Raw genomic sequence first — 14,104 nt, forward strand, 5'->3', positions numbered from 1 at the left:
AGTCTGTATTCCTCCTCTCTCTGCCACTCGCTCATCTACACTAAAATGCTTTTTTTTAAAAACTTGTCTTCTGTTTTGGAGGATTTGGGTGAAAAAGGGGCGTTTACTGTGACAACTGGAGGCGTGGCTTCAGAATCGTCTCTGATCCAGGAGAAAAACTCAAAGTTCAGGATCCAGAAGGTCCAAACTGAGCTGATGCATCTGGGCAGGAAAAGCAGAACCAACATTTACTGCTCAACATGTTCAGAACAACAACTGAGGAGATCTGGAACAATTTCACTTCATCTGCAGCTCCACTTTTACTTCTTCACTTGGAGGCTTTAGGCTTTTATTTCTCCTCACGTGTTGGGAACTTTTAAGATCATTGAAACCAGAAGGAAAATATTGATTTTCCATCCGATGATCAGTTTGAACTTTGTAAAAACACAAAATGTTACCCAGTGTTTCAGTTTCTGTTTGCAAAGGGAGAAAAGTAAAACTTTTCTCTGCAAATTCATAAAATACATAAATAAAGAACTTTTTAAATTTAGCCTCACCTGGTTGGAAATAGAAGGAAAAATAAAATAAGGTTTAGTTAAAACACAGCCTAATGACCCTAAATACATTTTAAATTTTTATTCAAAAAATAAGTTTGAAATTTTTAAAAATAAAATAAAAAGTCTGGAAAATCTGAATCGTTTAGAAGCAGTTGTTTTATTTCCTGAATGTCAGATGAAATTAATACTAATTAAATGACAGGAATTCAGTTTGTTTTTATATATTTAGTTTTTATTTGAATGTGAATAAATATCTGCTGGTGGCTCAGCAGCATAAATACACAAGAAGAAGAACCAGAACAAAACGTTACATTCAGAAAGCTGCACCGACAAACATGTCACATGATCCAAAGAGCTGCAGCTCAGACCGCGCCGCCATCGCAGCTTTGTGCTTTCTCTGTGATCTTTGACCCCACTACAGGCCAGTTCTGACCCGACTTCTGGAATGATCCTCCTTTTTCTAAAGTTTGGATTTGGGAGAAAAAAAACAACAAAAGCAATGATTGTTTTCAGCACAAAGCGTTTCCAGTGTAGGCTGCAAGTTGATCACTGACTTCACCTGCAGAGGAGGAAGAGGATGGAGACCTTCATCGTCTGCGGCCTGCCAGCAGCAGGCACTGCAGAGGAAAATATCTTACTGAAAAGCTACTTGTTGGTGTTTTATTTGCAGAGTCCAAGAAACTGGACTGAAATACTTGATAGCATTCAGTGTTTCTGCAGCAGCAGCAGAAGCAGACTCAGCCTCTGGTCTCCTCCTTCCCTGCAGGGGTCCAGCTTCTTGAAGTGCCTCAGGTCCTCATCCTCTCACTTCCAGCTCTGGATGAATGGATGAAGATTCTCAATCAGCTGTTGAGAAACAAGATTCTGTCAGAGAGATCAGACCAGAATCGTTTTAATGCGGTTCCACTAAAACCCCACTTGGTTCTGTCAATAAGCTGATCAAGTATTGTCATCACTGGAGAAAAAGCAACAGCTGATGAATCAAAACATCAACATTCAACAGAATCATTGAGTATAAAACAAGCTGCTGCTTCTGCTAGTCTGTTAGCATCGCTCGCTCCGCTCAGAGTCTCTGCAGGATGTTTTCTTCTCTCTGGAGCTGCTTGTAGTTCACACTGACTGATAAAACACTGATTTCATCTTAAAATAGAAAACATGTTTTTGAAATACCACAGCAGAAACACCAAGAGAGCAACAAGAGCTTCATTAGCCGGTCGGCAGCGGGAAACTAGCTAACTGCTAACTTAGCCTTCTGCCCCCTAGTGGACTCGGTGTGTAAATACAATCAGAGTAAAGCTAGAGAACTGATATGTGATTAGCACTTCCTTTGAATTCTTTCAAAGTAAAGCAATGAACTAAATTCTCCCGTTAGTACATTTTAGCTTGTTAGTTTATGATATTATCAGAAAGTATAAGTGTGTAATTTTCTTAGGATGTTATAGGAATTAAATAATTGGGCTCTGAAGAAAAATTATCATAATTATTATTTTTTCCAGACAAAAAATATATTTCATAAATATTCTCCTGACTCAACATCTTGGCGAACAAACCAGTTATTTATTTAATCAGGAAACATTAATATGTAATCTATTTTAGATATATAGATGAATTATCTGTATGTAAATAACTCATCTATATATTAAATCAGCTGTCAGGCCTTTAGAGAGACCATAATAATATATCTAAAAGTTGCAGGAGACCGGCCCTCCAGGCCTGGAGTTGAACATCCTGCTTTAGACAGACCATAATAATATTTGTCATTAGAGAGACATAAACGTGATCAACTTCACAGAAGTCAGAAACCAGCTGCAGCTCGATAAACTCACCTGTAAATTCAGAGCGGGGTATTTCCGCCCTCTGGTGGCCATAGTGGGAACTACAGCCCTGATGATGCTGCCTTATTTACATTTAATATCCACTTCTCCACTTTATATAGAGAAAACGAACAATATTCCTCAGTTTTTCCACGGTTTTCCGACTCAAATATTATTTTGACACATTTTAAATCACTGTTCGATGTTATATGTGTAATAAATAGTTTTACATCATAAATGATAGCTGCTGTGTTAAAACTCTTGACATTTTTTTCAGTGACTCTCATTTTACGGCATTAACATTTGCTGACTTGATAAAAGTGAACATTAAAACAAAGAAACAAAACATCTGGCTGAAACATGTATTTGAAAAATATCTGTAGTTACAAACGTTCACCCGACTTCACTCAGCCATCATAAAACTGATCAACTTTATACTTTTCACGAAAGATAGTAATCTACAGAATTAAGTTTGATTCGTATTTTATGTAATTACAACTGGAGAGTCTTTATGAAAATATTAGAAAAAAACAAGGTAAATAACAGTTACTTAGAAATAGTAATGGCAGAAATGTAGTGACAAAAATTTTTTTATTCAGTTAAAATCCTTACAAAAATATTAACTGTTGGTAATTTTGAAAATCAAAGTTTGGAAAAACTCTAAACATTACGAAAAACATATTTATTAGTAATAAAAGTCAACCAGTCGAGATGAAAGCAGAATAAAAACAGTTCAAAAGGGAAAAATCTTTGAACAGGATTTAAAGTTTAATTCATCTGAATAAATATTGACAGTTCAATTTGAGTTAATAGAGTTGTTGGATAAATTGTGATGTTATTAATCAAATATTTGTTATTCTCATGTATCTTTATAATGTATCTTTTCTTATTAATGTTATATAATAAAAGCATATAACATTAATTATATGCTTTTATTGTTTAATTTCATCTTAGAATTAAAAATGTTTCTGTGTTGTTGAATTACTCTGATTCCTTCCTCAGAAAGCCTCACTGAAGGAAGCAGTGACAACAGGTTTCTGCAGGGTTATCTCTCGGCGTGAACCAAGGCCTCTAGAAAACTGACCGTGAAGATGTACAACTTGCTCTGTTTAACCCTGTGTCTGGAATGAGAGTATAAAGTGCAAGATACCTTGTGTTTTAGTTAGTGATTGTCTTTGGCGCTGTAGCCATGTGATGAAGTGTTTTCCCCTCCCTTTAGAGTTACAGTGTCCTTTGTGATTAGGGATCCTGAAAAAATAAAAAGAGAGAAGCAGGCAAATGTGGTTTCAGAGCAGCAGGAGATTGTAACTGAAGCACATCTCTGTCTGTTCTCCTCACGAGTAAGAAAGAATCTAAATCTCTTGTCTTTCCTGTGTTTGTTGAATCTGTATTTAATAGGTGTTAAACCTGACAAGAGTGACACAAAACTAGAATAAAGATAAAAACATTCAGTATTTCTGTTTTGCTGAAGCAGTTATGAAACAGAGCCGCTTTTTTCATGGCTTCAACAGAAAACCAACAAAACAAACTTTTTATTTTTGATAGTAGATTATGAGCGCTCACTGCCCTCTGGTGGTGAAATATTGCAACTACAGATATTCCTATTCATGGTAATTTCTCAACCAGATCATTTGTTGAACTTAATTTGTTCTCATTTTCACTTTTATCAGTTCAAATAAAATAAACTTAAAGTTTATAAAGAGCCACTGCAAGGTTAATAAATGGAAAAGAAAATTAAACTTACTTCAGAAAAATCCTCCCAAAAGATTAACTGTCGTTAATTTTTAGAATCAAGGCCTGAAAAATTTAAACAATGAAAATGATAAAATCCAACCTGCTGACATCAGAGCATTGAGCAGGATGAAAATATCTAATGGAGAAAAATTAAACATAAAAAGTTACATTTTAAAACATTACCAGTTATTACTTAGTAAATTGTATGAATGAATGAATCTGTGAATAAATTTATAACACGTACAATGATATGATGTTCCTGCTGTTAATTTTATTTAAATAACTTTATCTGTTTGACATGACTATCGAGGAATAGGAAAATTAAATAGTGGTGCTTGAAAACCTGAGCAGAATTTAATTTGGTGCTTTTTATTAAACATTTCAGTGAGAAAAAAAGGAAAACTAAAAGCATTATTTAATATGAACGCTAACCGAGAATATTACCTTCTTTTAGCTCTCAATGTGAAAGAAGCTACCGGAAGTGAATGTGGTATGTATATTCTCTAACTTTATAGAGTAGCTACAGTCACCATCTCGGTCCACTAGAGGGCATTAACCGCCCTGCTCTGAGAGAAGTTCAGTTTGTTTGTTGTACATCAATCTTCTGAATGTTTCCATGATAATTTAATCGATCATAAATATTCTCCTGGCCTCAAACCACAAACTCAGAGTCTAAACCAGAATTGGAGAGTTTCGTTTCAACTCTTATGGAGCCAAAGCTCCTCTGAAGCTGCTGCTAGAGTCTGTTAGCATCGCTAGCATCGCGAGAACCGCTAATAGTCTCTGCGGGCTGTTTTCAACTCTGTGGAGCTCCTTGTTCACACTGACCGATAAAACACTGATTGCATGTTAAAGTAGGCAGAACAGTTATTATTAACATTCAATTATTAATGTTAATAGTAATATGTATCATGAGAAAGAGAAAAACATGATCAACTTCACAGAAGTGAGAAACCAGCTGCAGCTCAAAAACTCACCTGTATATTCAGAGCGGGATATTTCCGCCCTCTGGTGGCCATAGTGGGAAGCTATTATTTACTGTATTATTTACATTTAATATCCAATTTATATAGAGACAAACTAACGATCTTCTCAACCAGAAGATAAATAATAAAATAATCAAAATAATATTCAAGCCGTTTTTCGACTCAAATATAATTTTGATACATTTTAAAACACTTGTTCGTTGTTATATTTGTAATAAAGTGTTCAAAGAGTATTAACACAGCAGCTATCTTTATGATTTAAAACTCAGTTTTTTTTCAGTAACTCTTATTTTACGACATTAACATTTGCTTACTTGATAAAAGTGAACATTAAAACAGAAACAAAACATCTGGCTGAAAAATGTATTTGAAGAATGTTTGTAGTTACGAAGGTTCTCCACCAGAGGGCAGTAAGAATTCACTCAACCATCATAAAACTGATCAACTTTATACTTTTCACGAAACAGTTTCTAATAACTAGTTATATTGACTTAATAGTGTCTGCAGAATTAAGTTAGGATTCGTATTTTATGTAATTAGAACTGGAAAGTCCTCATAACAACATTAGAGAAAGCAAGGTAAATAACAGCTACTTAGAAATAGTAATGGCAGAAATGTAATTACAAAAAAACTGTGGGTAATTTTGAACATCAAAGTCTGGAAAAACAATAAACATTACGAAAAACATACTTATTAGTAACAAAAGTCAACCAGCTGAGATCAGAGCAGAATAAAGACAGTTTAAAGGGAAAAAATCTTTAGCGTCAGGATTGAAAGTTTAATTCATCTGAATAAATATTAACAGTTCAATTTGAGTCCATAGAGTGAAATAAAACTAGAATAAAGATATGAAACATTCAGTATTTCTGTTTTGGTGAAGCAGTTTTGAAACAGAGCCGGTTTTTTATGGATTCAACAGAAAACCAACAGAACAAACTATTTTTATTTTTGATAGTAATTATGAGCGCTCACTGCCCTCTGGTGGTGAACTATTGCAACTACAGATATTCCTATTCATGGTAATTTCTCAACCAGATCATTTGTTTAACTTAATTGTTCTCATTTTCAATTTTATCACTTCAAATAAAATAAACTTTAATTGAAGTTTTTAAATGTTTTGAATAAACATTTCAGGGAGGAAAAAAAAAGGAAAACTAAAAGCATTATTTACTATGAACGCTAACCGAGAATATTAACTCGTTTCTTAAGCTCTTAATGTGAAAGAAGCTACCGGAAGTAAATGTGGTATGTATATTCTCAAACTTTATAGAGTAGCTACAGTTACCATCTCGGTCCACTAGAGGGCACTAACCGCCCTGCTCTTAGAGAAGTTCAGTTTGTTGTGCATCAATCTTCTCCTGGCCTCAAACCACAAACTCAGCGTCTAAACCAGAATTGGAGAGTTTCGTTTCAGCTCTTATGGAGCCAAAGCTCCTCTGAAGCTGCTGCTAGAGTCTGTTAGCATCGTTAGCATCGCGAGAGCCGCTAATAGTCTCTGCGGGCTGTTTTCAACTCTGTGCAGCTCCTTGTCCACACTGACCGATAAAACACTGATTGCATATTAAAGTAGGCAGAAAAGTAATTTTTTTTTACATTCAGTTATTAATGTTAATAATAATATGTATCATGAGAAAGATATAAACGTGATCAACTTAAACGTCAAAAACCAGCTGCAGCTCAAAAACTCACCTCTATATTCAGAGCGGGGTATTTCCGTCCTCTGGTGGCCATAGTGGGAACTACAGCCCTGATAAGGTTGCATTATTTACATTTAATATCCAATTTATAAAATAAAACTAACAATCTTCTCAACCAGAAGATAAATAATAAATTAATCAAAAATATTAGAGCCATTTAAAGAGTTTTAAATCATAAAAGATAGCTGCTGTGTTAAAACTAAATAGTTTTTTTCAGTGACTCTTATTTAATGGCATAAACATATGCTGACTTGATAAAAGTGAACATTAAAACAAATTAAAATAATTCAAAATGCAAGGTAAACAACAGCTAAATAGAAATAATGATAAAACTATCGAAATGTAGTTACAATTTTTTTATTCAGTTAAAATCCTTACAAAAATATTAACTGTGGGTAATTTTGAGAATCAAAGTCTGAAAAAACTATTAACACACTTTTATTAGTCATGAAAGTCAAGCAGCTAAGATTAGATCAGAATAAAACAATCTAATGAAAAATAATATTATTAAAATTAAAAACTCAAAGAAGCTTTTCAAAATATTTGAGCATTATAGTAAACAGAAGATTATTTACATTTTTAGGTTTGTTTTTGCCAGTTAGTCACTCTGTGTACTGCCCTCCTGTGGTGACACAATGTAACTACACACTAAAATCATTTAGACGAGCTCAATGATAAACTTCTATAATAAAACTTTGATCAATTATTAGTGAACTGAAGGTCAGTCGCTGCTGTTCAGCATCAGAGATTAGATCCGCAGCTTCTATGTAAAACAAGATGCTGCTAGTCTGTTAGCATCGCTAGCATCGTTAGCTCCGCTCGAAGTCTCTGCGGGATGTTTTCAACTCTGTGGAGCTGCTTCTAGTTCACACTGACAGAGAAAACATTAAAATGAACCCAGGAGAATAATCTGCCCTCATTTATCTAACTGGGAATCAGTTATCCCGCTGGTTTGAAGCTGGAAACCAGTTAGCTTCCGCGCTAAAGACTCGCATCATTCCCAGCAGCGAGTCTTTCTTTATTGGTTACCATTGCGACCTCAGCAGTGAGTTCAGTCCCTCTGGTGGCTAAACGTGGCAATTACAACAATAAAGTTGGAAAATTTACAAATACGTTTCCTAATAGACCTTTCAAAATAAAATACCGGGAAGTAAAATAACTACTGTGATAGTTTGCATCAGAATCACTAAGAAACTTGGAGGAAACAATATTTATTAATGAAATGATTCTCATGTATTTTATTTAAACATCTTCAGTCTAAATAATGGAAAAATAAGCTGCTGCTTTAAATTATAAGCTTAAAAATTCTCAAATCAACTGAAATGGATGTTTCTGATTTTATTAAAACAAACTGTTGAACAAAAGATACAAACTTAAAATATATTTGGATTAATTGTTAATCTGAATACAATAAGCTAAACAGCACAGAGGATTAAAATAAAGATGTAGTTACTATATTTGTACAAAATAAAATGCATAAAACCCCCACCAAAAATATTATGAAAAACTTTCTTAGCTCATCATTAAACACAGAGAAACCCACGTTACATTAAACTAAATATGAACAAAATAATATGAACCAGTCACCACGTTATCCCATGAATTCAGAATAAATCAGCACAATCACAGTAAAGAGCCTGATGTGACATATTGAGTCTCCATTCCCAATAATGTTCTCTAGATTAACTGGAAAACTGAAAAAGTTCACCACCAAAAACAAAACGAGAAATATTAAAGCACTGAGAACCAATGACTATGATAAAAAACTTAATTATTTAAATATTTTTAGAATGACTATAAAATATATATATGTATATTTATTCAGATTAAAAGATGGATGTTCCTGAAAACTGCTCCAAGATCAGAGTTTCTGTGGGACATCCAGTTCTAAACTGGTTAAACTGGTTTCTGTGGTGGAAGCTGAAGTTTCTCTGACGTTTCCAGTAAAACATTTTTTTATCTGTGGAGCTTTGAGGAACATTTTCATGTCAACAGAAGGAAGAAGCAGCAGAGAAAAGAGGTTTGAAGTGTCTTTCATGACTTTAAAGCTGAACTGGAAATGATTCCCATGTTTCCATTCTCAGACCATTTCTGGTTCCAGGATGAAAATGAACCAGAGAGAAAAAAGATCAACTTTCCAGTTGAATCCAGTTCAGATCAAAACTCCATGAAGCCTCTAAATGGAGCCCAGTTTGAATTGGATCTTTATTGATCCAAAGAGACAAACAATATCAGAGACTAAATGACAGACATGAGAAAATAAACAGGAGGAAAATCTTTGAGGTCAGAGGATCATCATCTTCCAGAGTCTCTTTAGACTCAAACTGCTGCAGCTTCAACCTGTGAGGATCAGCAGGACACAGAGACGTTCTCTACTTTACAGAGATCAGAACCTGCAGAGAGAAGCTGTTCCCAGTAAAGCTGCAGCTTTACTGGGAACACTGGATCTTTGCTTTGATGCTGACTGGGTTTAGTTCAATATGCTGACAGCAGCTGGACTCACTGCAAACATTTACTTACTTTACAGTCTTTACAAAATCCTTCAGATGCTGAACATCTGATTCCTCCAGGTTGTTTATTCTCAGGTCCAGTTCTGTCAGACGGGTCGGGTTGGACTTCAAAGTTGAGGCCAAAAAATCACAGCTGATCTTTGACAACCGGCAGCCATTCAACCTGAATAAAGAATAAAAGATGTGAACCAACAGGATGCAGGTTAACCAGTCCAACAGAACCAGTTAAAGATTCTCATAAATATTAATGCCAACAAGCTGCTGCTCCAATAAAGACCTGCTGACTTCAGAACCAGAACCAGAACCAGAACCAGAACCAGAACCTGGTACTGGGTCATGATGTGTTGGAGGATTTTAGTCAGTAAAATCATTCCAGGTTCTGATCAAAGTGTTGAAGCATCAATCATTGATTATTGATTTGTTCCTGTCAGATTCCAGGAATTCACTTTTCTAGACTGGATGACCTTTGACCTGCTTGACCTGAGGGGGATTTCTACACACTGGGGTCCGAATGCTGTCCTGTTCTGACCTCAGATCAGCAGGTCCAACTCAGTTACACAGAGAAACTAAATTAAACTCTGGATCCAGGAACAAACTCAGAAAATATTGATTAGATCAGAAGAAATGAACTTTGATTTATGATCAATTATATAGAATTATTCACAGAAATATCAATAATTATATCATTAAAATACCTCAATGTCTTCAGTCTGCAGCCTTCAGTCTGTAGAAAACCACAGAGATCCTTCAGTCCAGAACCTTCCAGGTTGGTGTTGATCAGGTTCAGTTTTGTCAGATGGGTCGGGTTGGACTTCAGAGCTGAGAACAGAGACGTCCAGCTGGTCTCTGAGAAACTGCAGTTCATCAATCTGAATAAAGAATAAAAGATGTGAACCAACAGGATGCAGTTAAAACTGAAATATAAATAAATAAATAATAAAAATGTAGAAAATTAATTTCCCTGAATGTAAAAGAAACATGATGAACTGATTCTAACATCTGATCCATTCAAACTGGTTTAAAGAGTCCAAACCAGCAGAACCAGAACATTTGATCAACAAAGAAACTCAAAGTTTGTCTCAAAGTTTCTGAGGATCTTAAACTCAGTGGATGTTTTTCTCTCCATGTTTCCTTCCAGGCTCTGGATTCTCCGACTGCTCTGTCCATCATTGATCTGCTGATATTTTATGGCTCCAGTTTTTCTTCATTAATCTATTAATGATGTTTTTCTTGCTGCTTGTATTTGAACTGCAGCTCATTGCTCAGTATGACAGATGGAAACGGGTTGATTTCAATCCTTTTATAATATCATCACATTCTGAAAGTTGATCATTTTGTGCTGATTCAGTTTCTGAACCATCAACTAGAAAATATTGATCCTTTTCTCTGTGAGGTCATTGTGGGTCATTTAGTTCTGGTTCTGAATCGTTCATCAGAGACGCTGCAGAAATGGGAATATTATCATAAAGGAACAACCTGATAGTGAAGATGAATCATTTTAAATCTATTTTCCAGTAAAACACATGAGAATGATTTCAGTGAACTGCTGAAGCTTGTTGCATACAAAGCATTACAAAGGTAAGACCTCACTTCCTGTCCTACAAAATAAGAGCTGAATCAAGATGCTTGAACAAAATGACTTTAACAAAGTCAGTATTTCCTGCAGGACTGTTAATGAATCATCTTGATATTATTTATGTCTCTTAATGTCCAGGATCTCTGCCAGCAGACTGTGGTCATCCTGATAGAGTCTGACTGTCACAACAAACTCAGATTTTCCTCTGGAAGCTGCTCTCACTGGTTTTAGGACGACTGACTTTCATTTGCTCCATTAGTGGAATTGACACTAAAATAGAAACTCATCACTTGCTTCCATTTAGTTTTGCTTCCTGCAACATCAAACTGCTGCATGTGCTGCAGCTCCATATGAGAAGCAGTCAAGTCCCCAGAAAGCTTCCCTGTTTCTAGGAACCGTTTCATCCAGTTAGTCCACTTTCTCTGTCCGTCTCTGTCAGACTGTGAACCTTTAGTCTGAGCTTGTGGATAACCTCTCCTAACAACCTGCTGCAGATCCATGTGCTGCATCTCTGCTGGTTCTGATTCTGGCAGAAACTCATGTCCTGAAGAATCTGTAGCCTGTTGAGCTCAGAGAAAAACTCAGTGGTCTGGATTTATTCAGATGAAGCTGAAGTTGGTTTCTGATTGAATCTTCTGATTCAGGAAGTGGATAAAGGGCCATTCCACCTAATTATTGACTATCAGCATCTTTAATCTGGTCTAGTTAAAACACTGCAACACCTGGACTCTGTGAACCTGGACTGGATCATCATCAACTAATAGCAGGAGATTTAAAGCTAATGTGGGATTTATGGATCTTCAATGAAGGGAGATTTCATGTTGACCTTTGACCTGCTTGACCTGAGGGGGATTTCTACACACTGGGGTCCGAATGCTGTCCTGTTCTGACCTCAGATCAGCAGGTCCAACTCAGTTACACAGAGAAACTAAATTAAACTCTGGATCCAGGAACAAACTCAGAAAATATTGATTAGATCAGAAGAAATGAACTTTGATTGATGATCAATTATATAGAATTATTCACAGAAATATCAATAATTATATCATTACATACATCATTATCTCCAGTCTGCAGTCTTCAGTCTCTAGAAAACCACAGAGCTCCTTCAGTCCAGAACCTTCCAGGTTGGTTCTGATCAGGTCCAGTTCTGTCAGATGGGTCGGGTTGGACTTCAGAGCTGAGAACAGAGACGTCCAGCTGGTCTCTGATAAACTGCAGCTCCACAATCTGAATAAAGAATAAAAGATGTGAACCAACAGGATGCAGTTAAAACTGAAATATGAACAAATCAATAATAAAAATGTATAAATTAATTTCCCTGAATGTAAAAGAAACATGATGAACTGATTCTAACATCTGATCCAGTCAAACTGGTTTAAAGAGTCCAAACCAGCAGAACCAGAACATTTGATCAACAAAGAAACTCAAAGTTTTCTATCAGTCTGGATGAGTTGAGCTATTTCTGCTGGTTCCTGATCATCAGACCCGACTTGGTAACTGGATCAGAACCAGTCAGGTTCTTCATTAATGGCCTTTGGGTTCCTATTAAAGCTGCTGAAAGCCAATGGAGGCCATTATTTCCTCAGGAGACGGTTCCTCTCTGACCCGGCCCAACAGAACCACAGCCTCAGGACAAAGCTGAGGAACCTGCTGCTGCTGCAAACCTCACTTTCATTCATTGCATCTAGATTTGCTTTTCTACAATCAGTGGTTTCTTAGACGTTCATTAATGAGGATTTGAACTCGTCAGTGTTTGTGGCTCTGGAGGATCAACATTTCATTCTGATGTAAAGAATCAGAAATAAAACCATCTGAATCTTTACCAAACTGAAACATCTCCATCATTCATTCACAGCATTTCAATTATTTTACTCATTTTGTTCATCAAAAACATTTTAAAGAGAAAAACTGAAAAACAAAGTTCAATAATCTCAAAGTCTGAAATAAGAAAATAATTAATAAGGTCAAATGTTTTAGAGATTTTATTCTGATGAATAAACAGGTTGTTTTAAAATAAAATATATTAACATTAAATTGATTAACTATTGATTTTAAAAAAATCAATCAATGATTTTATGTATAAATAGAGAAAACAAACCTCAGATTCTTCACTTTACTGACTGAATTCTCCAGGATCTCAATCAGATGCTTCGTATCAGAGTCTCCAAAGATTCCACCTTCCAGTATGACCTGATTTATTTCCAGTTCAGTCAGATCTGGGTTGGACTTCAGAGCCGAGGCCAAAACTTCACATTCATCCTTTTCCAGCGAACAGCCACCAAGTCTGTGATTAGAGAAGAAATAAATTCAGTTCTAATGAAATCAATCTGGATCATAAACAGACTAAAATATGATAACAGTGATGTCATCATCTGATCATCATCTGATCAATATCGGATCTTCAATCTACTGAGTTTGACCCCACAGAGAATCTGTGCAGTTCCTGGTTAGAGTCCAGGTTCTGGTTCTGGTTCTGGTCCAGGCTTCATGTCCTCAGACCTTCAGCTGCAGTCAGATGTTGAAGATCTTCTATCATCAGTGAAGGAAAGTTCAGTTTCTCTGCAGCAGCTGATGAAGAGGCTGACTGAGCTGAATGAAGGAAACGACTGGAGATGATGGAGAGGAGGAGGAACTGCTCACAGCTCTGACTTGGACTAGACCGTTTAGATCTTCCACCAAGCAGGAAGTGAGTTATAAATGAAGTGAGCAGAACAGGAAGTCCAGCTGCTGTGGACCTCTGGCATCTCTGGGTTTGTTGAGCCAATATCTGCTGCATCATCATTAATAATAGTAATATATTGTATAGAAACATGTTTCCCAGCAGCAGGTTATTAAATGCTGCCACAGAGGAAACTGGGAGCAGAACAAACACATGATGCTCCAGTTCTGTCTCCGTTCATCTGCTGGATTTGATGCTTTAACAAAGTAGAAAGTGGACAGTCGTCAACCTGCTGCAGCTAAAAGCTTCACGTTGTTCTGGTCGTCCTGCAGAGCAGAAGCAGAACCGGTCCTGCTGCTCCTTCGGGTCAGAACCGTCCTCTCAGACTGTCGATCTGAGAGGAACTGGGACAAACTGGTTGGAAGAGGGACACATGTCTCTGCAGTGGTCTGTCCATTGTCTCAGAGGAACAAAGGTTTGGATGTCAGGAGAAATTGTTGCTAAACTCCTAAAGAGCTGAAGAGCAAAACCCCTGGAGGAGACGGAGCGTTTGGGTCCAGCAGCATTTCATGGTGAAGCAGTGAAAGTT

At 36.3% G+C, this 14,104-nt stretch overlaps 1 protein-coding gene and 1 long non-coding RNA gene across 5 annotated transcripts in view; both read right to left on the minus strand.

Moving 5' to 3' along the window:
- Positions 1-746: 746 nt before the first annotated feature.
- Positions 747-2,073, minus strand: LOC129353810 (uncharacterized). Of its 2 annotated transcripts, none has more exons than XR_008605085.1 (3): positions 1,707-2,073; positions 1,096-1,382; positions 747-996 (listed from the first exon to the last, which is right to left on the minus strand). It is a non-coding gene; the product is annotated as an uncharacterized LOC129353810 (long non-coding RNA). The 2 variants fall into 2 exon arrangements; XR_008605084.1 differs by having other exon boundaries at positions 1,455-2,073.
- Positions 2,074-8,135: 6,062 nt separating this feature from the next.
- Positions 8,136-14,104, minus strand: part of LOC129353802 (NACHT, LRR and PYD domains-containing protein 12-like) — a 29,857-nt gene continuing 23,888 nt past the window's right edge. For 2 of the 3 annotated variants that reach the window (XM_055023243.1, XM_055023240.1), the window contains exons 5-9: positions 12,955-13,140; positions 11,910-12,083; positions 9,973-10,146; positions 9,288-9,440; positions 8,136-9,107 (exon numbers count right to left, since the gene is read on the minus strand). In XM_055023243.1, coding sequence (XP_054879218.1) covers positions 8,999-9,107; positions 9,288-9,440; positions 9,973-10,146; positions 11,910-12,083; positions 12,955-13,140 — 796 coding nt within the window. In that variant the 3' untranslated portion in view covers positions 8,136-8,998. Of the gene's footprint in view, positions 9,108-9,283; positions 9,441-9,972; positions 10,147-11,909; positions 12,084-12,954; positions 13,141-14,104 lie in introns of those variants that run through there. The other variant, XM_055023244.1, reaches the window with a different exon arrangement.

Source organism: Poeciliopsis prolifica, unplaced genomic scaffold (genome assembly GCF_027474105.1).
Source record: "Poeciliopsis prolifica strain line A6 unplaced genomic scaffold, Auburn_PproV2 SCAFFOLD097, whole genome shotgun sequence".
Lineage (NCBI taxonomy): Eukaryota > Metazoa > Chordata > Actinopteri > Cyprinodontiformes > Poeciliidae > Poeciliopsis > Poeciliopsis prolifica.